The following is a 25,158-nucleotide window of genomic DNA, read 5'->3' on the forward strand; positions in this document are numbered from 1 at the left end:
TGATTCACTAACAAGAAAGCTGTCAAGCTGTGACAGCTGCTGTCTTTGCAACCCCAAACAATCTGTTCAGTGCTAACTCTGACTTATGCTTCCATTTATTATACAGTAGTAATGAGTACTGTCCTTAGAAATATCATTTTGGAGAGTACACCTAGCTACTTTGTTATGTATGTAGAATATATCAAATCAGATCCAAGCTGTAGGAGATAAGTTTTCTACAAAAAAGTTCTACTTGTCATCTGATATTTTTTTCCTGAATTCTATATCCTCTTTCAGTATTTACTTCATTTTTGTAGCTAGGCATAAACCTAAAGATTTTATTACTATTGGAAGCTTGGACAAGTGTAATTTCTCTTTTTCCCATTGTGTTGAAGAATGGTATATAACCTTAAATACAACACTAGGATCTACAGAATTGAGTAAAGGAACTTGCCATTAGAGGAGCTGTTTGATGCTTAATAATTCCAATGTCTAGGAGATCACAAAAATCCAACCCAAAGGAGGAACGGAGCAGTCAGTCTGATGCAGCTGCCCAAATGCAGGTGCTGATATTTTTTTTAATTAAATAAAAACACATCAGCATTCTCCTTAAGCAACCTCTTTCAGCAATAACTTAGCTTTGCAAACCTAAATCTCTTGCTCTCTTGGTTCAGTTTCAGTTTATCATTGCCTGCCCTGCCCATAAATGAGATAGGGAAGAGCTGATTCCGTTTTTCTTCTTGTGCATATTTAGTGATGTAATGTATCGCTAGTAAGTCATCTTTTCCAGCTAAACTAACCCCAATTCCTTCAGCTTTTCTGAACTTGGTACTTCAGCTGAGACCATACCATTGCCCCATCAAGCCCGTGGTTGATAACACAACTGTCCTGCACCTCCGGGAAGGGCTGGCCTCCCTTCGCCATGCTGTGCGTTGTCAGCTGCCTTCCTGCAGCCCCTCTGTGCTGCGGTCTCACAAGCGAAGGCCAGCGGCCTGCAGGTCTCCAGCTGTGGGCAGACTGATAGCACTCAGCCTGCGGTCGGTAGGGAACGGTCTTGTATAAGCCAACTGTTTTCTGAACGCATCGGATGAGCCTGGCAGACTTCATCGAAGCTCTGCATAAAGCAAGCTGTGATGAAACTGTTGCTTCTGGGACCTTGGGAAGGGTGGTTGAGGTGCTGGGAACTGAGGACCCGCGTGCCTGATGCTCAGAGGTGCCACCACGGGTGTTTTGGTGGTCTGGGCACCATACGGGGGTAGTACTGAGTAGCAGAATAGATGGGGGCTGTTGTCTTTTTCCTTTAATGCTACTGGTGTACCTATGGCGTGATTTCTCACTACCCTCGATGTCTCCTGCCTACTTCATCTGCTTCTGTGCCTTGACTTCCTGAAGGTGCTCACGCAGGACTCGAGCAGCTCTCTTACTGCACTTACGACCTACGCTGGGATATTTTGCGTGTTTGTTCCAAAATATCTTTCCTTGAAAAACTACCAGCTTGCTTTAATTCACTTTCTCCTCAACTTTACTGCCAAAAGACCTACTCAGTAATTCCTGGAACTTGTTGAAGTCCATTGCTTTTATCTTCCTTGGAGGAAGAGAAGTAGCACAGTAAAAGCACTCGTGTTTGTTCTCGCCCAGGCTCCCAGCCAATTCTTCCTTCTGGATCGGCATCAAATGCACAGAAGCATCCCCTCTCCTCCTCCTCTTTCCTCAGTACGGCTCCTGGATGCTGACACTCATTTTTCCCCTCTCACCTCCACACACGCATTTGAATAACTCGCTGAGATAAAGGAAGGGCGGCAGAGCCGAGGGCTCGCTGCCTCAGAGGAAGGTTTCCCACTCAGCTGCCAAGCGAGGAGGAGCCTTGTGGGTGCGAGGGCCTGGGGGGGCCGGGGCTGGCCGGCAGAGCCCCCAGCACCACGTCTTTCTTCCCCACAGGCTGAGGGGTGCTGCTTTTGCCCTGCGGATATGGCCTCGTCCCAAGGTAGCCGCGCTCCTCCAGCCTTGCCCCAAGACGTTGCTCTTGCACATGCCGTGCACTGCAACCTTTAACAGCGAGCTGGCCCGAGTGAAATATTTCTCTTTGTCCCTCACAGCTGTTGCCTGCCTCGCAGCACAAAGCTCACCGCCCCTGGGATCTCCCGGCCCCAGGGACTGCCCGGTGCCATGTGAGCTGCCCAGCTCGGGCTCCAGGCCGATGAAGCAAAGGCACCGCTCTGCTCCTACATCGGCTGAGGCTCGGCGATATGCCCCTCCACCTCCCTGCATTCAGAGCCTGAAATCCTTCCGTACAGATCCCCGCCAGGTGCTGCAGAGCAGACAGCAGTTCCACTGGTTCCCTTCAGTGCCGTGTTTCTGTTCTGAGCCAGGAAAGCATGTTCTTTTGACTCGGGTAATTAGAGACCCTCAGTGAGAATGAGGAAGTGTCGATGACAACTTTTCCCTCCAGTTACAGCAGTAAGAGCAATGCTGTACAGAAAGAAGCATCACATGACAGGAGTTGTTTTGTTTCACTGGTGCTCTTTCGAGTTGCTTTTTTTGCCTTGTTTGTTTGTTCGCTTGTTTTGAAGACTGTGAAATTCCCTTTTATTGTAGGTCTTTCCAGGTCTCGTTCAAAGCCCACTGAAGTCGATACAAAGACTTTGGCTTCAGTTAAATTTGAATCAAGCTTCAATGGCCAATGAAAGATTAAAGCCAACTCCGCTGTACCGAACAATGTCAAACACCAAGCATTTATAGCCCCATTTATGTCTCGTGCATCTGTTCCTTCCAAATTACAAACAAGCCTTGTATGCAAACGTGGGATGTGCTTCGTGCTCGTTCATCGCGGTTCCGACCATGCCGGCAGAGGGGTGCGCGCAGCCATCGGACGGGTACGGGTGGGAGAAGCCCCGGGCCTGGCGCCAGGTCCCGCGGCGCAGGGCGAGGCCTGGGCAGAGGGGGCATGCACGGGGCGGGGGGCCAGGCCTGGTGCTGGCGCGGGTCCCACACCAGCATCTGGCGGCAAAGGGGGCCCGGGCAGCACCAACCTGGAGGCAGGGAATCTGGTCAAGAAAAGCACCTGCGTTCACAGACGGGTTTTGCTGACCTGCTGTAAAGCAGCAGCTTTGTCTCTGTTACAGAAATCACAAACGCCGTGCGTGGCCCCATGTACAGGTAACGCCACGGCTGTCCGAGCGCTGCCGGAGAAGCTGCGCTGGCTGGCGTGGCTGCGGCAAGAGGAACCTGCCCTGGGACACGAGGGCAGCCCGGGCGTTGCTCCCAGGCCAGAACGTCCCACTGAACGTGAGCCAGAAGTGCGTGCACAGGGGTACCTGAAGGGAATGCGATTAGGAAAAGGCTTTGTCGGAAAATGGAAGGATTAGGTAGATGAAGCAGTAAGATAAAATCTGCTGGACAAAAAAGCAAAGCAGCCCTTCCATCTGTGTGCTCGCCGGCTTACACTTCCTTATGTAAAACTCTAGAGGTATACACTTGCTTTGTTGGGTCTTGGAGTTAAGTTTATTCCTCTTCTTTCTTGTCACTCAAGGACTTGTAAAACACGTTAGGAATTCCTGTCTGCTAGCCTATTATTTACCAAGTATTATTTTGTGTGGCTGTTTTGGTTTTTTTTGGTTTTGTTTTGTTTTGTTTCCACAAAACAATTACTTACGGATTTTAAGCTTTCCTTTCAACTTAGCACTGGGAGTTTTTATATTCAAAAAATATAAATTGCACAGCAGCCAATGATTTTGATGATCTGTTATAATGCAATCCATTAGACACAGCTGAGGGAGACGCACATTCCAGGAAATTCTGATGCACCCTGCAACATGCAAAATGAAGCTGAAGGATGCTTGAGATTCTGCTTACTCTCTGGCAGCTAGCTCGAGGTATTTACATGTCTGTTTAATTAATCCATGTATAAAGTATAATGTTTTGTGAAGTTAAGTTCTGAATCGGAAGAGGAGCAGAAAAGAGATGTTAGATCACATCCAGAAATGCAGAAGCTGAACTGAATGCTTACTTACAGGTTGTATGTTTGCATTTAAAAATTATATGCATATATACATCAAGACCCCACTGAATTCAGTTTTTTTCAGAAGTCATCAAGAAGAGATGGAAAAAATAAGCCTTTTACTTGTTTAGCAGAGTGATTGCTTAAGGACGCTTATCTCAAATATCGCCACAGCCTGGAGAAGTTTCTGATACGAAGAGGCAGCTATTAAACTATTCATCTGGGAAGGGGTGGGGCTGCTGCTCTGAATGAGCTAGAGAAGTAAAGCCTCCAGACTATGGGAAGACCACCTTTATTATTTAAAGTACAAGTAATACTGTTTCACTTACAAAGATTTGTTCCTTTTTTGGGAGGATGCAATACATCCATAAAAAGTAAATATATGAATATTGCTTGTACCTGTTTTTCTGTAGCCTAAAATAGATCTTAGAAAACCTGTTTTCTTACCTGAAAGGCTCAATCTTGACACACTGGAGAACAATTTCACTAATAAAAGAGTACGTTAGGATGCCAAATTAAAATCTGATGGAAACAGGAAAAATAAAAGACTTTTTTGACATTTACAATTAATGCCACAAAAATGTTAGTTTAATCAGACAATATGGTTAATCACAAAGGTGAAATTGAAAGTTGCCAGCCCTGAATGCTAGTGTAAAAGTTAATAAATTCAGCTCTTAATCATTATGCACATGCTAGTTATAATAATTTACTGTCCATACCAAATCTTTATAAGCATTGTAATTAAATATAAAATGCACATTAGAATTATAATGAGTAATTAGGGCAACATAACTAATATGCATAAAAGTCCCGAAGCTCATTAAAATGTTAAAAGATGAAACCTGTTCTAGCTGGAGGTTTTTTGCATATTTTCTGCGCCTGTCTGAATGCCAGTGTATTTCATGCATTGTTTTTAGTGTTCCTTCAGACATTTAAAAGCAAAATGAAAATATTTGGGTAGGAAACCAGACTCTGCAGTACTTTGCATCGTTTTTGGATGGAACATAAGTTGTAGAATTTGATTTCCCAGCACAAACGCCTGACTCATGCAAACATGTTGGTGGTATCAGATGAGCAGCAACTGAGCAGAACGCAATTACAGAGCCCTTTTAGCAGAGGAGAGGGAGACAAAGATGATAGTTTTCACATCTTTCTCATTAATGCACTGGGGGAGAGGTGAAGTGCAGCGAGTACTCAGCACCATCACGTCAGGCTTTAATAGGGGTATTTTTAAAAACTTTGTTGTTTCACCAAAATGTAAGGGGATTTGCACCCACCGAGTGTGTGTGTGCACGTGCTGTGGGACGAGCTGGGACCCAAGGAGACGTCTGTGTGCGGTGGCAGCTACCACGGCTCGAGCCTCCGTCTGCCTCGGCACCGCGCCGAGGGAGGCTGGGCCACGCTGGCCTCTGGGAGGACAAGCTGAGAGCATTACAGCAAGGCTGACAGCAAAGACAAGATCAAACCATAAATGCCTTCTCCAAAATGAGTCTTTGCTGGCTGAATGGAAAACATTTAGAAAATATATGAAATTGGAAGCCTGAGAACCTCCTCCCATGTGTTTTTCCTCTCCAAAACAAACCTTGGCAGCCTGAAGCAGCAGGTCTCCAGGTGCATAATCTCATCTGAGTTACCCTCTCTCCCATACCAATGGGAGCAGGAGGGTCTGAGGAATCTGGGCTCAGTGCCCTAATCACTTCACTCAAAGTGTGCCTGCATCACACAGTTTGTCCTTATACTAAAAACAAGAAAATAACTTGACAACGAAAAATATGAGAGAACGGTGATTCTAAGCTGTCTTTGGTTTGTGTTTTAATATCAGTGTTAGCCAGGGATTTCCTAGAGCAAAGAATATTGATTTTTATTTGTATTTTTTTCTGAACTCTGAGCAAACAGAAGCTGGGCTCCTTCCGAGAGGCGATCTGAGGAAACCTCGGGCTCCCGCCTGACGGGGCTCAAAGCCATCGCGGTGGGAGCGACAGGAGGGTAGGCAATGGTGTGGGCAACCAGGCTCCTGCTGCAGCAGGTCCGAGACCCCAGCGTCTGCCTGAAGTGCTGCTGAGCTCTGCCTGGGGCTTCTGAGCTGCTCTGCTCTGCACCTGGAAAGTTACTCCAAATCGTTAAGGCTAGATTGAATTGATCTTTTGACTGCACGGTCATACAGATATAAAGAGCATCGCCTAACTGTACATTTTTATGGATTAGTTTATTTTTAAATTTATTACCAAGAGATGGTCTGCATTTATTAACACACACACACAAAAGCAAAAGGTGAGCAGGGCACATTGAGAAGTTTGAAAGTGGTACTTTGGAAAAAAACTTTCTGTATTACCCAGATCTTTGCTGGCCTTTTATTTGCTCTTCTTGCCTAACTCATAAGAATTATATATTGTCCATATAGTGTCCACACAGTGTGGTATATTTATTTCGAATTCCAGATTTGTTGCTAATAATCCTGCCCACTCTGAACTACAAGAACAAGCACTCCCAGTCCCCAGGCATAATGCAGAACAACGTTCACCTATGAGAAAGCTTAGCCAGGAGGCACCACGCAGGGCTCTTGCAGCGGGTTTGGATGGAGTACCCATGCCTGCTGCTTTAGGGCTGAGTGCTGAGCACGCCGAAACCACATGGAGCCGGGGCGGCCGGCCTGTCCTGCGCAGGACAGGCCCCATTGCCACGGCGCCAGGCCTCAATGCCAGGCAGGATCTGTGGCACTGCCTGCCGATGCCGTGCGGCCGTGGGACATGGGACCTCGTCCCCACGTCAGGGGAGGGATCATCACGCTGGAGCACGGCTGGGCACAGCCACCCGCTGCTGGTGGGAGAGGTGGTGCCGGGCTGCAGGCGCCGGGCAGGAGCTGGGCCCAGCACTGCCCTGGGGTGCCTGCTGGTGGAGCGGCGACAGGGCCGTGTGCTGCTGCCTCGCTGGGCGCTGCTCACCCTCCTGCTGTGTCTTTCATCTCTGATTCTCTAATGGCACCTTTCCATCGCACACGCTCCTTGTTATTTCTTGTTCCAAGCTGAGATCTCATAGGCACGAGAGGTTTTTCAGGTGCCCACACCAAGATGAGAGCCTGGACTTGCTGTCGGGATCCTGTCCAGCTGCTGACTGGTGTGCATTTGAATAAATTGTGACTGAAATGCATGAGATGGCAACAGCTTAAACCAAACTTTCAGTTCATGAAAGCTTGCCAAATGTACAATCCGGTGCATTACCCTTGTTCCTCTCCCAGGATTTCTCACTGACATCCACAGAAATGTCTGAGCAGGAGTGCGGGCCCCTCTGTGCCTCCCCGGCAGGTGTCTGCGGGGCCTGGCCCGGGGATGGGGATGGATGCTGGGACGCGTGGGCTTGTTGAAGCTCCGATACTGCCCCTCGGAGCAGACAGGATCCAGAGATGTTCCCAACAAACTGAAAAGCTGTGGTGAAAATAAAGGGTAAAGGAGAAGCGTGGGGTGGCATCCATGCACAGGATGATGACTCGTCAGGTGTAAGATGGGCAATCAGGCTAATTGGGGCAATGGGGGAAGAAGTACTACAGTGAGGCAGCATCTCAGGACATCACTGTGGGTTGTGTGTATGAAAACATCACGTGCAGACTGTACAGGGCCATCTCTCTGCTCCACTTGGCAGTATCTCCCTGGTCGTGCTGTGTCTTGTTTCAGGTGTGGGTTTCCAGGCACCATAAAAACAACAAGCGAGTTTTTGGGGGAGTGTGATCTCTGAGATGAAAGAACTGAGTTCCTTTTAGACAGTGTGTTCAGATAAATGAGGACCAAGAGAAAGAGTGCACAAGTCTTTAAATGGGTTAAAGCCTCGTTCAAAGAGCAATGCAGTCGCACTCTTCCTATCTTGGGGGGCAAACCCAGTGGCAGCAGAAAGCTAGGGCGCTCCCACCACGCAGCTGGGCAGGCGGCGGGGCCGGGTCCCGGCTTTCAGCAGCCTTTGCTTGCCATGTGCCTGTGCAGGTGGCTTCTGTGTTCTTCCATTGCTCAGGTGCTGCTTTTGTATGGTTTATCTCGAACAATTTTCATATTACTCTTTTGAACACTTCAGGATTAGGAGCTGAGCCGTGAACTTTGTGGTGCTTTTGGCAGCTGCTGGTGTCCTTCAGTGCTGCTGGAGCGGCAGGAAATGCAACCGGTGTCTTCATGTGCTCCATCTCACTCAAAGTTACGTCTTAAGAGCTGTGGCTGCACAAACTGCAGCACTGCTCAGGAAGGAGTCAGGTTTATAAGTACCTGCTATTTTCATGGAGTCACAGTTTTGACAAAAAGATTTCCTTCGTTCCTGTGTGCTTTATGGAGAAGTAGTCGTGCAAATTGGTTATGCTGATTATCCACTTGAAATTTTAATGTTACCAGTTGAAAGTGAATATTTATTCACATACGCTTATATGGGTTTGTTCCATGTAATCGCTGGGAAGAGAAGCAGAAGGGTGAGGGTGTGCTTGCCGGCGGCAGAGGAAGCTGCGCCCACATCCCCACGAGCAGGGCAGCCAGGGCAGGGCCCGCTGCTCCCTTCCTGCCCCACACTTTTACCAGGCGCAGCGTTCCCAGCTCTGGGGACAGCGCGTGGGACCCCGTCCGGCCCGCGGTCACTGCGGTGCCAGCAGTGCCACAGGCTCCAGCGATAGCTTTAATTACTGTTCAGGGTAATTTCTGTCAATGAGTGCACGCGTGCGCCGGGGGAGCACCGTGGGCGAATGCCCGCTTCGTGGGCTCTTTCGCAACGTGTGCTCCTGCCTCCTGCAGTGCACGGTCACGGTGCCGCCGCAGCGCGGGAGGTGCGATGCAGCCTGTGCAGGCCGCGCGGCTGCCGTTCTGCTCGGGAGTGAATCCGCAGCTCCCTGGGTGCAGCTCCTGCCATAAAAGATTATGGCCTCTTAGCGCGGCGTGCTGAACTGTGGATGAGGTGCTGAAGGAACAGATGCGAGGCAGTCAGCGTTTTACACGTACATAAACACCTTAAAGCAACATCTGGAAAATTGCTTGGGAAAAAAAAAAATCAACAGATTTTTATTTATAAGTTCTGTGGTTTAGTTTTTATAGCATTTTACGATGCACATAAATTGTTGTTTAAAAACAGAAAGTGTAAAAGAAATTCCAGGGGGAAGGCAATTGTTGTTCAGCCTTAACTTTGATAATCTCTTTTCGGAGGAATTCACTGTCTTCTGTTTTCAGCTCATGGTTGCGTTTTGCTGGCAACTGGAAAAGTCAACAATCGCCTTTTACCTTTATTTGTATCTGAAATTCTAAGTTTAAAATGTTTATTCAGATTTATTATGTTCGCCGTTTAAGAAGACAAAACATATTTTCTGAAATAAATCCATACCCAGTGTAACACTGGGAAAGTCATGCCTGCTATATGGTATTTATGGCTCAGTCGTAATCGGGAAGGTAAGTTTGTCTTTTTAATATGCCAAAAGAGATCCCAAAGGCCACGTGTGCCTGGGGGCGTTTTAGAAGGCCTGATGCAGAAGGCGGTGGCATGGGACACGGCGCGGCTCGGGGCTCAGCACCCCCAGGGCGGGTGCACCAACTCACCCCCCCCGACCCGGCCCGCGGCTGCAGCCCCTGCGGCACCGCATCGTCCCCGTCCGGGGGGGGCTCAGGAACTGAAAGCATCCTGCATGACAGCGACAGCCACGCATCGTTATACTTCACGCTGGGTAACTGAGTTGAAAAAACAGATTGTACAGTATGGGATTAATACTCTTCATGTCTCAGTTATGTTTTTACACCAGATATACAGATCTGTGTCAGAGTCTGCTGTGTGGGATAAGTTTTACACTGCCGGAAGAAAGCATGGTTGAATGTGAATCAAGCTGGAAAATACGCACCAGGCTGAGTAACGTAAAGCGTGCTGAAGAGAAGCGGAGTTAAACAGTCTTCGTATTTATGTGCAAATGTCTATTTTACAATTTTTTTTTCAGTTGCCCCCACAATTCAGGAACTTAAGTCCAGCGGCGTGATGCTCGGAGGGAACGGACTGATACGGTGTGAAGGTGCAGGCGTTCCTGCCCCGGTCTTTGAGTGGTACAGAGGAGAGAGGAAGTAAGTAGCCCTGCCTGCCCTCGCTTGGTGCCGCCGGGGCCACTGGTGCCACTCGCGTGTCCCCGCAGGGACCGGGCTGCAGGAGAGCTGAGGCAGGGGCAAAGCTCGTGGTGGCAGCGGGTGCTGGGGTTGTCCCCCCAAAAACCAGGGCAGCAGGCCTCAGCCCTCACACCGCTCCCCTTGCTGCAGAGCTGTGCACGGCTGGAGCAGTGCGGCTTCGGAGGTGCTGGCTGCCGACAGCTGTGCTGTGCGGCTTCTGGGGGAGTTTCTTCGTTTTCTTGCAGTCTTAGTTTTTGTGCTCATAAATGAGGCATAATAGGACTGTCCGTGGCTGGGCTGTGATGGTGATAATTGCCATAATGAGCCTAAGGTTTAAACATGCTTTAGTAATTGCAGCCTTATAAGAATAGTAACCAGAAAGGCACTGAAAATGCCTGCTGAAAAAGCCTACTAAAAAGAGAGATTTTTTTTTAAAGAAGGCTTTTTTTTTTAAAAAAAAAAAAAAGAAGTCTTCATAGCTTTCCTACTGAGAGCTTTGGGGGTGAGAAGGCAGGCTGATTAACAAGACTTTCAGCCCAACCTTAATGGCTACAGTTCTTCACCCAGTTGCGCTATTAGCAGTGTGGGCTGTGGGTTTTCAGTCCGCTGCCTTGAGCAGAGCTGCTGCACCCCCCAGCATCTGAAAGCAGCCAGGGGCACACTGCCGGCCCGAACCCTAAAACTTCATCGTGTGCTTTGGTGTTGTTCCCAGCCAGCTTTGCTTTCAGGTCGTTAGTGCTATGTAACGATAACTGGCATCTCTGTAGGATCTTTTTTTCGAACAGATTTTGTTTTACAACTCTTGCCTTACCTAAGGTATTGTTTCTCTTAAGTTTGAATATTGGTGCAGGAGAAAGTGGCTGTTCTCCCTGATAGGCAGCTGCCCACACACATCTTCTAGGTTCTGGAATTTCCCAGCTTCTGAGTGCTGGGTTTCTCATCAGCTCTAAGATCCCATTAAACCTGGGAGGTGACATGAGAATATTAATGACCATATTTCATAGGAAACCATCTGTCAGCTCATTGCTCAGTGGCCAGCTGCTCCCCTTTAGGAGTATTGCTCATCTTCCTTCCCCACTTCTCACAGCAGTCATAACCATCGCACTTTGACCACTTATTAAAACATTCTTAAAAACAATATAATTGACCTTTACTGTATGTAACAGTAGAGGTTTTCCTTCTGATGGATAAATTCATCTACATCCTGTTTCTAAAGATGCGTATTATATTGTACGTATGTTGGGGGGAGATGTAACAAATATATTTTATATTAAAACCATTGTAGTGCAGGTTTTAATATAGACCATAGCATTCTGGATTCAATTAACCATTTCCAGCATGATAATCACCTTCCTATTTGTGAAAGTCACCAATTCCTTTCTTCATGAGTGCATTCAGTGTCACAGGAGCAGCAGGAAGGAATAAACAGAGCATTTCAGGACACTGAAGCTGTGCCTTCTGTTTTCCATTTCAGTAGCTGTATCACCTGAGGCTTGCTGTAATCAGCAAGACATGTACTGTCCTATTGTGTCTTACCACTCAAATATTCTGTTAAATCTAATGGTACATCATTTTTTGCTAAACTGCTTTTTGCAGACATGCTAAACACATGTGACTACAAAGGTACTGGGAACCTCCAAACCACCACTTGCAGGACAGAGGAAGGTGTACACACCTTGTTTTGCCTCCAGGATTTCCCCTTTACTTTGGGAAGACAGAAAGCCAGCACAGAACGAGCCTTGGACAGATCATTCATTGTTTTAAAACAAAACTGAGAAGAGTTAGCTTTCATAGGTAGCTCAGAGTAGCATGTACATTATCCTGCAGATAATTTGCTGGTATATTGCAAGACTATATACGGGGAGTTCACACCCTGCTATGTATTTGGCTAATAGAATAGAGAGAATCCCATTTTCTTCTGTTAGTCTTGGACTGAGACCCTATTTTCTTTTTGTAAATCAGGATGAATCTTTGAATAAATGAATAGTGGGAGTTAGACCTGAAATCCTAATATATGTTCAGTGTCTGAAAGGAGCCTTTTGGGTCTGTAAATTGTATTGTTGTTACTTAGGTTGATGTAAATCAAAACCCACAGTTTCCAGGCTCCTGGGATCATCTCATCGTAAAACAGTCATTAAAACTAAAAATAAAAGCAGTCACAGACTCCATCCAGTTACACCTACAAGGAGCTTGCAGGGCTAATTGTACCTCATCACCAGGCTTACAGCAGTTCTTGCTCATTCATTTTCCTTAAGCGTTGGCTCATGAGCGTGCTTTGCAACGTCCTTCCACAGCCCAAGGTGAGGAGCATAAAGCCCTCAACGTGTAGCCCTGGGACCTGTGCTGCTTTCCTGCTGCTTTTTACCTGAACGTGCAGGTTGGCCACTTCTCCTGTCCTGTTGCTGGGGAAAGGCGAGGAGGGGTCTCCCAGTCACTTTAATCTGTAAAAACGGTGCCATGAGCTCCGTGCAGGAGCCTGGTCTGGTTGAGATGCTGGAGGTGCCCAGGGCTTGGGGTGCTGGGCAGCAGCTCCCGGTGGTGGCACCCTGGGGAGGGAGCTGAGGAAGGGCCATCACAGTGACTGGGTGTGAGCACTCTGAATCCCCACTAGGAACCAAAGCACGCAATTGCATCACATTGAAAAGGGACTGGAAGTTTGGGGGAAAAGTTAGTAAAAGCTTCTTAAAATCAGAATAGCATTTGGCTTCTAAAACTGCACAGGGATTCCCTGTGGGGAGAAGGAGGCTTTGCCGTGCTGACTCCTCGCATCTGAAACTCACAGCTCAAGTATGGTATCTTACACGGCTACGCAGAAATTACATCTCAGAAATTAAACAGCCACAGGGAAGAAGCCCAGAAGTTGCTAATCTAAAAATACTAATTCTCTTATACTTGATAAAGCAAAGAAGACCTACTTTTGAAATAACAAAACTCATTATAATGGCTTAATATATTGTAATAATATGAAAGTATTCAAATATGAAACGAAAGGTAGATATCCCTCGGGGCTGGTACTGACACATGGCCTTCTCTCCATGCATAGGCACAGTCTCTGAAATAAGACTGCATTTCCCTGTGCAGCTTGTGGTACAAAGCAGGAAGGTGAAGAAATGTGTAGGGTGGCTGCACACAAGTAAAAATGCTGTTGCAGTCTGAAAAGTCGCTTGGAGAAACGCACTCAAGTAGTAAACTCCATGTGCCGACAATGAGCTGGGTAGAGTAGGACATGTCAGTAATTAATTTAAACCTAAAAGCATCGGGTTCTTCCAATGGCAAACAGAAGTCTGAAGCTGCTGAGTGTACCCTAACTGGAGCCGAATCCTCTGTCCCACAGTCCCGTGGTTCCCCACGCTGTCATGGGCAGGGAGGCAGGGAGGGCAGGCGGCTCTGGGCTTTCTCTCTCAGTGGGGTGGGAAAAGAAGGGAAGAACATCGGCAGGAACAAGGAGAACCTCCACGTGCAGTAGCATGCGTGCAGGTTGGAAGGACAAACGTTTCTGCCTTTCATCAGCCCGGAGAAAAGTTGGGTCTCCCAGCGGCAGTGCTTGCCCAAAGCCGAGCGTCTCAGCCTCAGCCTTTTACCCTCCCCACAAAGCAACGTGCGTCCCCGGGACGCGCTCTGTCCTCTCCCGGGGGGCTGCGCAGCCCGGCCCCGCAGCAGCGAGGGGCAGAGCAGGACCTGCACGGGGAGCAGGAGCCGGGGTGCGCAGGGTGCATGGGGGCAGAGGCGTCCTGGTAACGCTGAAAGCGTTCAGTGCATGGTATGCAGAAGTGCAACTAATGATAGTATATTTTTAGACAGAATGCTGGAAGACCACATTCGTTTCCAGGATATATGATTGTATATTCCAGCGTATCAAATAAAGGTTGGATATTTCATCCAGACCTCTGCTCTTTATGGGAAATATAAGGAAGCATGAGTAATCAGCTATTGCTAGAGTTTTAATTATGTGGTTACCCTTCTCAACTAGCTGTCTGACAAGAGGTGGTTTACGTATAACAACAACATTTAAATTGGCCGTCACCCTTTGTGTCAGTGCAGTGGTATTTATGACCTGGTTTGGAAGCTACACTGAAGTACCTGGGCAGTGCATATGAAATTTGACCATGGAAAGCTCAAAGTCAGGGAAATAGAGCCCAGGAAAACAGTTGTGTTTTGGCTTTTTCCTGTTTTGTTGCTTGGTTTCTGTTCAGGTTGCTGTCTCAGGGTGCAGCGTTGCCATAGCACATCCTTCTAATTGCAAGTATAATTTGTTGCTATAGAGGCTTGTAAAATAAATTGTGGTCACAATCCTAATTAGTCACTTTTCTAGCTACCTAATCCTCATCAACCATCAGTTAAAGGTGCATAACGTCACAAGCAATCACCAGAGACTGAAAAAATGCTCTCTGAAAGATCTACCATAGTACTGAGAGGTGGGTGCAGAGTTACTTTTAGGATAGCACTCGCTCTGCCCTGCTTCCCAGGCTTACCATGTCTCCTACTAAAGCCTCCCTGCTGCCCCGCTGAGCCCCGCACGAGCTGGCCACCCCACTGACTGCCCACAGTCCTCAGGCGCATACCCGCAGGGCCAGGAGGGAGCACTCCCGTGCCAGCACACCCTCCTCTGGCTCCCCGAACGGGCAGCGTGTCAGCTTTGGATACTGACTACCCATTTGTGCCCTCAGGAAAGTATTTAAAGTTTTAGCTAATTTTGCCCAATTTAAAATCTAAGCTTCCCATCTGACGCTGGTGCTGTCAGGTGGCTAGGCAGGCAGGGCAGGGGGTGCTCTTCTTTAATTCCTTTAGGCTGCAGGACAAGCTGGCAGGAGCTGTTCTCCTCACTACCCTACACCTCCAGTGCTGCCAATGGCCTCCCAAATCAGCCCCTGTGATAAATTATATGAGTTATAGAGGTAGACTCATACATGGTATATGAGTTATAGACTTTTTTTTTTTTTTTTTGCTTTCTAGACTGATCAATGGTCAACAAGGAATAACTATTAAAAATTATAGTACAAGATCGCTTCTTACTGTTACCAATGTGACAGAAGAGCATTTTGGCAACTATACCTGTGTTGCTGCCAACAAGCTTGGGACGACAAATGCCAGCCTGCCTCTCAACCGTAAGTAACGTGGACATGTGGCAAGTGTTCGTGGTTGTTTGTTTCCACATACACGGATTCAAAAGAAAAAAAAAATAGTAGTATGTTTTTGTTTTCCCTGGTTTGCTTCACAAGGCGTATAAATACCATTGCATTCCTCAGCGGTGGGAAATAACACACCTGGCTGTTTATTCTGTGCTGCGGAAGGGTTTCTGTTTGGAAAGTGATGGTACGTTTCGTGGGCATCAACAGATTATGAATCTACAAGGAAACACACTAGGAAACCCAACCTGCTGTCACAGTACAGCGTCACAAGTAGCATGACAAAACCTTTAAACCTTTCTGCTCAGAGCAGTGATACTTGGTGGCCAAGCACTGCGAGCACCATTAGGAACTCTTCTGGCGAGCTTTAAGGGGTGCTGCTGAGCTGCACCGCTGGCGTGGGCTCACCGCGGCTCGGGCTGCCCTTGGCCTCGTGAGCAGGCAGTTGGGTGAGCCGAGGGGACGGGCCGTGAAATCCTTTGTGGGAAACACTAAGCACCGACGTAGGCAAAGTGCTGAGGTATTTTAACATGAAGCTTACATAAAATGGGTCTCAAATGTCCTACATGAAAGATATTTTTAACCATGATTTCATAGTATTTCACATTTGTTGACTATCTAGCCATCTGTTAGTGGCATCCGAAGATGTTCATCGTTGAACTTCAGTGATAATCTGTTCTGTTTCAATAGTGATAGTACTGAAAGGCAGACGTACTCTTCTCTACATAAAGATATTCCTTACTGAGTGGAAATTGGAGTGCAGATTTTCAGTTCCTTAAATCCTAGGGTTATTACCTTCTAACCATGAAGTTTCGTTCTTGATATACTTACTCCGTGATACATATTGTCAGGATATTTGAAATTACTGCAGAAGAAGTGTAATAAGCAGAAAATAGCATGAAGGCTTTCCTTCCATTCTATTTAGTATTTGAGAAATCATTAACAAAGTGAAAACAACACAGCACGTCTTTTAAAGAGAAAATGCAAAAAGTGAAAACAAAGGAATATTATCCTAGCAGCAGATAGTATTTGGTGCATTTGCAATTCAGAGAAGGTAACATTAAGATTTGGTTTAATTTTGAACAGAGCAGAGCTGAATCTGTCTCTTAGTTGCTGCTGGGATTTTATCAGCTTTATTTTGTCGGGATAATAAGTACTGTGTGCCAACTGTTAAAAAGCACTTTGAGGTGCAGAGGTTGAAAATGTCAGATTAGTACCAAGTTCATTGTTACAAATAATAAAAATACATATTCTCCATTATGAAAGAGATGGGATATGTGAAGCAGAACAGTGTTAGAGAAAATGCTGAAATCTGGATCTGATCCTGATCTGCCTGAATGAAATAAGGGGTTGGTGTTAGCTCCAAGGTTTGTCTGAAAGACTGAGATGAAATGACTTATTTTATACTGTGATCTTTCTGATTCTAATCAAAACAAGGAGAGGTTGCCAAAAGGTGGTGATCTAGATTTCAGTTGGGAATTAAGATCAATTTACATGGGGCTGGGCATTTTTCCTTGCTCACAGTTCGCATTAGTATCATCTAGAAAGAGTTTCTTTTTTTTTTTTATAAAAAAAAAACAACTCACACTGTAGCAACATATTAAATATGGATTCCTTAATACTTCAGAGGGAATTTTCTCTTGTAAAATGGTACTTGCATTTTATTTTGTTGGCAATGACAGAGAGTGGAACATATGCGCTGGTTCAGGTATGTGCGGGGGAAGCATCAGCAGTCACTGGTTGGTTGATAGTCAAATACAGTGTTAAGCATAACTTGATCATCGCATTACTTGACAAATGTTAAAAATAAGAGATGGATGCCTTATTTCAGCGTAATTTTGAAGTGTTAGCTGCGTTGGCACGGCACAGAGCGAGGTGTGGCCGCCCTGCACCCTGCGGTGGGAGCTCGGGGACGGTGCGGCTGTGTCAGGACCGCGCGGCTCTGCTGTCGGGTGCTGGCACGCTGTGTTGGGAATTGAGGGGCTGCTAATCGGCTGCTTCTCTCTGCTCTTGGTGTATTTTAAGAAAATTTTGTATAGCAGAGAATCTATTTTCTTTCTTTGTACATTCCCATACTACATATAATCAGGAACTTTGCTGCACACAGCTGGGAGCACCTCTCAGGGGCAGAACTAAGCGTGGTCTCTGCTCTCAGGGTCTGCGCCCTGTGCAGGTACACAACTCAAGGATCCCAGGAAAACAGTTATTTCTTCTACTACCAGGAGGGTGTGGGTTTCAGTGATCCATAAGTGCAACCTTGAGCTAACAGAAGTCACACGGGGATGTCAGGGCTGCAGGGAACAGCTGGCTGTGTGCAGCTGCGGGCTCTGGGCTGAGCGGAGGATATCTGGGTTGAACAGAGCGGTGCAGGGCGGTGCCAGCGGGGCGCACGGGGCAGGAGGCTGCAGCTGCTCCCACGGGGCCTCGGGCAGGCACACCGTGCCTGGCCTGGGGACGCTGCCAGGAGCCCAGCCTGCGGGGCTGCGGCATCCCACGTCCCACCAACGGAGCCGACTTTGCCACTGCCCTGGCTGAAGGCTTGGTCACGTCTAAGATCTAACCATTAATAATAAATTCAGCAGCTGTAAAATGGAAAGGCTGAGCCTTGCGGGAAAAATACAGAGCAGTAGTGATTCCAATAAATTAATAATGAATGGCAATTTGCTAATTATTCATGGCCAAGTCCTTCATATGATCCAAATGTGTTGTTTTTTGAAACTGTTCCTGCCTGTCCTGTGGCTAAGCTTGTGATGTAGAGGATCCCCCCAGAGCACCGGCGTGATGAGTGTTTGTTGGACAGTCCCATCCTGCCATCTATGGGCCTAATTTATCAGATGCTTAGTGCTGCCGTTGTTGGCCTTTCCCAGAAGTTTTGGTACTTAAGAAGAATGTAGTCTTTACTGTAAGTAAAGCATGGACTTGCTGATTCATTAAACAGTTTCTGCAGGAAACGCAATATGGTGTGGGCACAGGGCAAAAGGTTCGATCTACCGGTGGGGAATGGAGTGGCCTTTTTTATAATTAAGCAGATCTTGCTTTTAAATTATCGCAATTTTAATTCAGAAGAAAAGACATTTTCCTACAAACAAATTTGCAAGGCCACCATGATGGGAGTGAGTTATCATTAGCCCCTGGCGCTGAGGTGGGTTTATTCTACCTTTTGCTCTGACAAGCGGCCGGAAGGGAGGCGGTTGCATTGCTGCCACCAGCAGCATCCCTGCGAGAGCGGCCCCTGTCCGGGCACTCTCCTGCCTCGTGCCCACAGGCAGCGCCCGCCTGCATCCCAGCACGTGGATTCGGGGCTGGATTGCTTGTTTTCTCTTTACCAAAGCTGAGTCACAGTGGAAGACTTTCTCCTCCACCCGAGCACTTGTTACATTATGACAGGAAACTGGGCAGCAGTTGAAATCCTGCATTTGTAATCTGAATGTAGATTAAATCTGTACACCTCTAGAAACTATAAATCTACTTAGGAAGAGACTGTTCACAGAGGCATAAAATTCCCTGCTACGCGTGAGCTCTGTGTCCCTACGAGATAAGATACACACAAAAGTCTGGATTCATGTAAGCCATCACCTCACAGAAGATGAAAATAATCATCGTGTCTCTAGTAGATGTAGTTTTGTTTATTCTTAGGTAAAGGTATTACTTTGTTTGTGTTTTTAGAGAGCGTCTCCTGTACATTCCTGAGTATTTTTTATGAATGCTATAAATAGCTCACCTGTGAAGTGGTGCCTTCTTAAGAAAGCTTGCAATACAGAGGAAGCATCCGTGTCTGTTACTAGCAGCTGCCATAGAAATGACTGCTCTTAAAAGGCTGGGTTTGTCTTCCACAGCTGTTACAGGGGCTTGCACTTGGAGGATGTGGCTTATACAGAAATCTTAGATATAGTGTCGGGAGTTGTTCTAAAACATAAGTGATTGCGAAGGGCTGCAGCAAAGGTCAGTTGTGACGTTTGGAAGGGGAAGGAGAGCATTGCAAGGTGCGTGAGCAATGTGGTAGTATTTTCTGTGCTAATGTAATTGCTGCAGCTAAACAGAACTACTTTATTGAATAAGCATCCAACTGTGAACTTACGGTTAGTGCAACATGCTTATAATCTTGTCTCAAACATTTTTGCATGCCAGAAAGCACCAGACCGTGCCCTCGATTTATATGCGTTGATTGCATTGTGTCCTGGTTCCTACGTAAAGGTTCCTAATCAAACTGCTCTACCAATATTTTTAATACATTGAGTTTCATGTCTGAAATGCAAAAAATTAATATTCTTCCCAAAATCTAAATGAACTCACTATAAACAACACACTGCATGTGACAATATGCATGCTCCTTAGTATCATGGGAGTAGCACTGGATATGTCTACTGGAGCACGAGATCAGAGGCATCGTGGGTATCTGCAGTGCGGTGTACTGGTCTTGCAATGCCACATCTTCTAAATAAAATTAGTATTGAGACAGACATCCATTTTCCTTGGCAATTTCCTGGCAGTCTTACTCATGGGATAGGAATCTGCAAACTTTCCCCTTCTGCTGTTGGAGCCATAAAAATCAAAGCAAGCAGGGATTTAGGGGACTTCAGAGATCATGCCAGTCATTTGACCGAGGGCAGGGCAATGACACTCCTGGCTGCCGTCGGACCCGCTCCCCACTGCCCATGACCATCACAGTCAGGCTATGTCTGTGTTTCTCTGGGTTGGAACCAGGTGGTCTTTAAGGTCCCTTCCAACCCAAACCACCCTGCGGCTCTGTGATTCTGTGACCCAGCCGTGCTCCTGGGCTGCGGTGGCTGCGCTGCTGGGGCATCACGGGGCCGGGTCCATCCTGCATGCCGGCTGCAGCCCCGACCTCCTTCACCTGGAGCAGGTTATCCCGCCCCGAACCCCGTGCTAGCGATGCCAGCAGCTGCATCGCCGCTGTGCCACCTCTTCTGGGCTCCGGGGAAGCTCCCCCGGCTGCGTGCCGGCCCCAGAGGGACAGCGCTGGCACGGGTGCCATTAGCAGCAATAACCTAGGTGGCTGTTGGAAACCATGCGAAGACTGCTTGGGACTTCTGTTCATATCGTTTGGTGTCATTGTAAAACTCAACAGTTTATTTTTATTGACTGAGAAATTGCATTTTACTGTCTTTTCCTATGTGAAAATTCCTATTGTTTAGCTTTGGCTGACCTACCAAATTTGACATTTCTCAAAACAAATTTACTCCCCATAGAAATTCCCTTTGTGTCCACAGTTTCAACCCTTGTCCAATTACCTAAGAAATATTTTGCTATTTTACCTTTCAAATACTGGTCCGCAGAACAAATCACCCTTTAATTGGCATTGTTTTACGTTATGTCTCAGTCAGGTGGGACAGCTTGCACACACACACACAAATTGCTTAGATATATCCGTACACCCATAAAAATTTATGTGAAAATTCCTGTATTCATTAGAAGCCTATTCAAAGACTACTGCAGTCAGCCAAAGACATTTAATGATGTAACGAGGTTTGGCTCAAGTTCAAAGTCCCCTGTGGACATCACAGGGCAGAGAACTGGTTCCATAGCCCACACTTTTCATTGAGCCCAGTCCTGCCCCCGGGGCTGCGGTCAGTACCCCGACCTGCTCCCCCAGCTCCTGCTGAACGTGTAGCAAAGGTCTCTGCCTCCACTTCCCAGGAGTGGTGTTGGACAAGAAGCAGATTTGAAATCCATTCCGGGGCCTCAAAATCATTTGTAAAGGGATTGTAAAATGTCGGAGCCATCACACTTCCTTGTGGTGGCTGTAAGGGACATCCGGGTAAGGGGCAGCCAGGTCCATGCCTATAGGTTTTCACGGTACATCCCTTAACAAAGCCACGTCAAACCTTTTCATGGTGTGCTGTCCTGTCTGGAAACTCAGAATCACTTCTTCCGTTATAGACTGCAGGTCATTTGTTCTGGCCTTGGTTTTGCCTGCCACGTCCAAGTTGGCCGAACAGGCCTGGCAGCGGCAGGAGAGGTGAGGCGCCACGGGAAGGAGCTGGAGCTGGAGCCTGAGGGGACACCCGGCTCCTGGTCCCTGCGGCTGAATCGGGGAATTAGAGAAGGGGGGTTATAAATCTGGAAGTGAGTTCCTTGGGGACCTGTCTCAAAGGTCAAGGTATTCGTCCAGGACGTTTTAACTGAGTGAATGTTTTCCTAACGGAAAACCGCTACCTGAAAACTTCCAACACCTGCAGTGTGATTCAGAGGCAAGGCAGAAACCTCTCTTTTCTCCCCTTTCTCACACGGGGTAAAAAGCAGATGTATGATGCAGTTGAACAGTGCACAAGTAAAACTGAGTTTTCCTGAATCAGAAAGACACCTGAGGGACTAGTTTCCTAAAGTCCTGCTGAGACAAGTAGCCCAGCAGTGTTAAAAAACCAGCACCTTGAATTCATATATTCACACAGAATAAGACAAATGGCCAAATCTTCCATTTATGCAAGTCATAATAATTCTGCTAGATGTTGGGTTTGAGATGCTTCCATAAGCATGCCAAGTACTGCTCCAGGTAGCAATTACTGAGAGTTAGGGACAAATTTTCTCTCTATCTATTTTCCAGGTTGAGTTTTATTCTGAATTATGTGACAATGTGACTGAGATGGGGCTAGGTAGAAATAACCAGTCTGAGCAAAACCAGGCACGTATGATTCTCCTTGACATTTAGAAGAAACTTTAAAGGCCTAAAAGCACATTTGTGTTTGAGGGGAAAAAATATCCTTACTGCGGATCCTTACAGAAGTTGCCTAGTTGCCTTTTGTGTTACCTTTTGTTAAATTTCTATTCATATTCTTAAACTGTGTAGTTGTAGCCATATGTTTTAGACACATATTTCTACCGAAAAAGGATGATTTGGAGAGGCTGAGGTATGTGTAGGAGCATGTCTAGCAGCATATCTAAATCTTCATTCTAAGTATCAGTTAATTGCAGTGATTAAAAGAATCAAGGTGATCTAAGGAACTCCCCTACAACGTGCCCCTGTCAGGATGAGGCACACCGGAGGTCAGAGCTCCTTTCGAACTGGTGTTTCTTTTCGTGATACAGAAGGGGTAGGAAAACTTGAAGTAAGTTAACTTCTCAGAAAAACTGAAAAATCCAAAGAAGAAAATGCGTAACAAAGTGTGGGAAAGCTAAGGGCTATAAATACTGAGATAAATATATTTTACAACTCGATCTGGTATGCAGACTGCAGACAGTATGAGAGATTCTGCAGAATGGGGGGGGATGGTTCATAAAGGGGTAGTAGGAAACAAAGGATGAAAAAATCCCGTGTCAAGAGATTAAAGATGAGTACTGTTTATCTTGTAAAGAAGAAGATGTACTGAAATACTGGCTAGCCTACAGAAGGTATATTACGAAGTTTTCTCTTAAAACAAGCCCGAGAGAGCTTTAACTAATCAGTGGCAGGATTCAACCCAAATGCAAAACACTTTTTCATTAAAATACACTATTAAATGGAGAATCTGTTTTTATACCATGTTGTTCAGGCCAAAGTTTATGGGACTTTGAAAAACAATTAGCTATTGAACAAGAATAACAAAAAAAATATATAAAATACATAGAATGATTTTAAACTCAAGACTTCCATATTTAAGTGATTATCTGATTGCTACACATTGGGTGAAAGACTGAAATCTGCTCATGTTACCTGTTGAGAGCTTCTTTTTTATATTTTTAATTAATTTTTTAACAGCAACACAAATATGATTTGACTAACAGAGAAAATGATTTACAAACTAAATTCTAGGTTATTTAACAGAAACAGTCACTTGAAACCAAACAATATTTATCTGAAAAATTTGCTTGCATATATCATGCCATGTGTTCTCTAATAAGATTACTAAAAAAATAGGCATAGATGATCTCCACAGCATTTATTTACATTTCCCTCAAAGCTGTGACATATTCCTAAGCATCCAGTTTGTGAAGTGAGGAAAATTAGAAAAGATTTTTTTTTTTTTCCTGCGGGAAAGCTAAAAATAGATTCAGAGTTTTAAAACTGAGCTTTTTCTGTGAGCCCACACTATAAACACTAACTATCTCTTCTGTACTCAATCACCTAAGAAATAAAATGCTGAGATATTTCAATAAGCCTCTAAAATAAAGAACTCAAGCAATGTTTTCCTTAATTCCACCTACAGATTTATGTTTTTCTAAACCTCAGACAACGAACATTAGCAGCAGATACTTAGATATTTCTTGTAATTTTAGAAATATTTAGTGAAAAAGACCTGTGATTTATTTTTCAGAAATGCACTTTTTTTCCATGCTTTATCACAAGTAACAAAGCTGATATCTTGACTTTATGGTGTTCAGCTTTGAAGCCTTTACAACAGTAATCTGAATTTTACTATGCAGCAAGGTGCTCTTTCTGGTACAGACCTTTTCTGTAAAATAGATTCGGATTTTCAGATTGTGCAATATTTAGACTTCATGAATTTTATTCAATCATAAAAAAACTCTGAGAACCTGATTGTTTATATTCTGTTAATATACTCAGTTAAAATACTATACTTAGAAAAAGAATAAAATGTTTAATTATAAATTATGGGGGATGTGAAGGAGAAAACAACAAATCTCATGAAGTAATTACACCATAAACAAAAGGTACAACAATATAGCACTGATGTACAGCTTTTATTTATTTAGCCAATAAAATGTACATCTGGTACCAGTCCCTTTTCTTTGCTAATGCTGTTGCTGAGCTTTCCACGGTGTTGCAAATCTGTAAGAAAATGTCCTTCAGATTAGAGAAACAAACTTTGGAGTGAGGTTCCAACAAAGTTTTATCTAAATCAATAGAGATTTTAACGCTTTTAAAATTATAGTTTTACAGCTAAAGATGGTTAACTGTGCATTTTGTCATCCTCATTTTTTAAGCAAGGTAATTCACTGTTCTTCTTAACCTGGAGATGAGTTTAAAAAATAAATTCCTGATAAATTAATGAGCAAGTGGTTGACGTTTTGAGGCAAAGTAGCACTTTTTGTGAAATACTAAAATGCTTTCCCTGAATTCAGATTTCTGAATTAGGATGCGATGTGAAAAAAGGGTTAAAGTTCCCCTGCAGTACTTGTCCCCATCCCGTCTGAATTTCAGTACGTCACCCCTCAGACACGTGGCTGTCCCACCAAGGAAGCTTTGCCAGCCAGACTGTTTGTGTTTGCGAATGAAAGGCTTCTTCTTGACCTTTCTGCATTTACTCTCGACCAGCAGTCGCTTCAAGTGCTTTTGGGCTCTGTAAATATTGTTCCACAGCTTGGTGCACAGCCGGAGCAGGTCGGCACGTCCAGGACACACCAGGGGCAATGCAAGTGAGAAAGGGGTCTCGGCTCGATGTGGCCTTCGTAGTTGTTGTTGTACAGAACGCCCTACAAAACTTGCATTAATCTAAACGAAATTCCCCATCTGGGGCATGAAACTGTCACTCCGACGTTTGTATCAAGATTTTCCCAAGTGCCTGGGGCTTTTCTTGGACATAAAAACGCTTCCACCCATCCTCCCTGTGCACGTGCGCAGTGACGGACTCGGCGCTCGGAGGGACGGGGTGGGGAGTGCGGTGTGCCCAGCCTGCCAGCCGCAGCTGTGGTGGGAGACAGTTACTGAGCTGCTAATTATTTTTAATTTCTGTTGGGAGCTCAGTTTGTCTGGGGTTTTGGAACTGGGACCTGGCTGTGATGCTGCATGTGACAACAGAGTGAAAGGAAATTGCCCTTGAATAAATATTTGAGCAATGCTGGTCAAGCAAAGCAAAGCCTCGAGTAGATTGTCTCTACATGTTAATCGGTGCAATAAAGCCCTGCCTGGGAGAAGAACCATTTAGGCTAAGGGATGAAGCCGGTCCAAAAACGAATGGATATGGTCTTGTCATGAATAAATCCAGGCTGAGAGTGGAAGATTTCTAACTGCTAGGCCAGCCGGGTTCTGCACCATTCTTCCACGGGGAGCAGTGGGGCA

General features: G+C 45.8%; 1 protein-coding gene across 8 annotated transcripts in view; it reads left to right on the forward strand.

Annotated features, from left to right (window-relative positions):
* The window catches only part of NEGR1 (neuronal growth regulator 1), a 322,390-nt gene that overhangs the window by 228,024 nt on the left and 69,208 nt on the right, over positions 1-25,158 (forward strand). For 7 of the 8 annotated variants that reach the window (XM_080603526.1, XM_080603528.1, XM_080603530.1 and 4 more), the window contains 2 exons: positions 9,915-10,035; positions 15,028-15,179. The exons of the other annotated variant lie outside the window; for it this stretch is intronic. In XM_080603526.1, the coding sequence (XP_080459652.1) occupies positions 9,915-10,035; positions 15,028-15,179 (273 nt within the window). The remainder of the gene's footprint in view (positions 1-9,914; positions 10,036-15,027; positions 15,180-25,158) is intronic. 8 annotated transcript variants of the gene reach the window in all.

The sequence above is a fragment of the Anser brachyrhynchus genome, assembly GCF_964034855.1.
Source record: "Anser brachyrhynchus genome assembly, chromosome: 8".
Classification (NCBI taxonomy): domain Eukaryota; kingdom Metazoa; phylum Chordata; class Aves; order Anseriformes; family Anatidae; genus Anser; species Anser brachyrhynchus.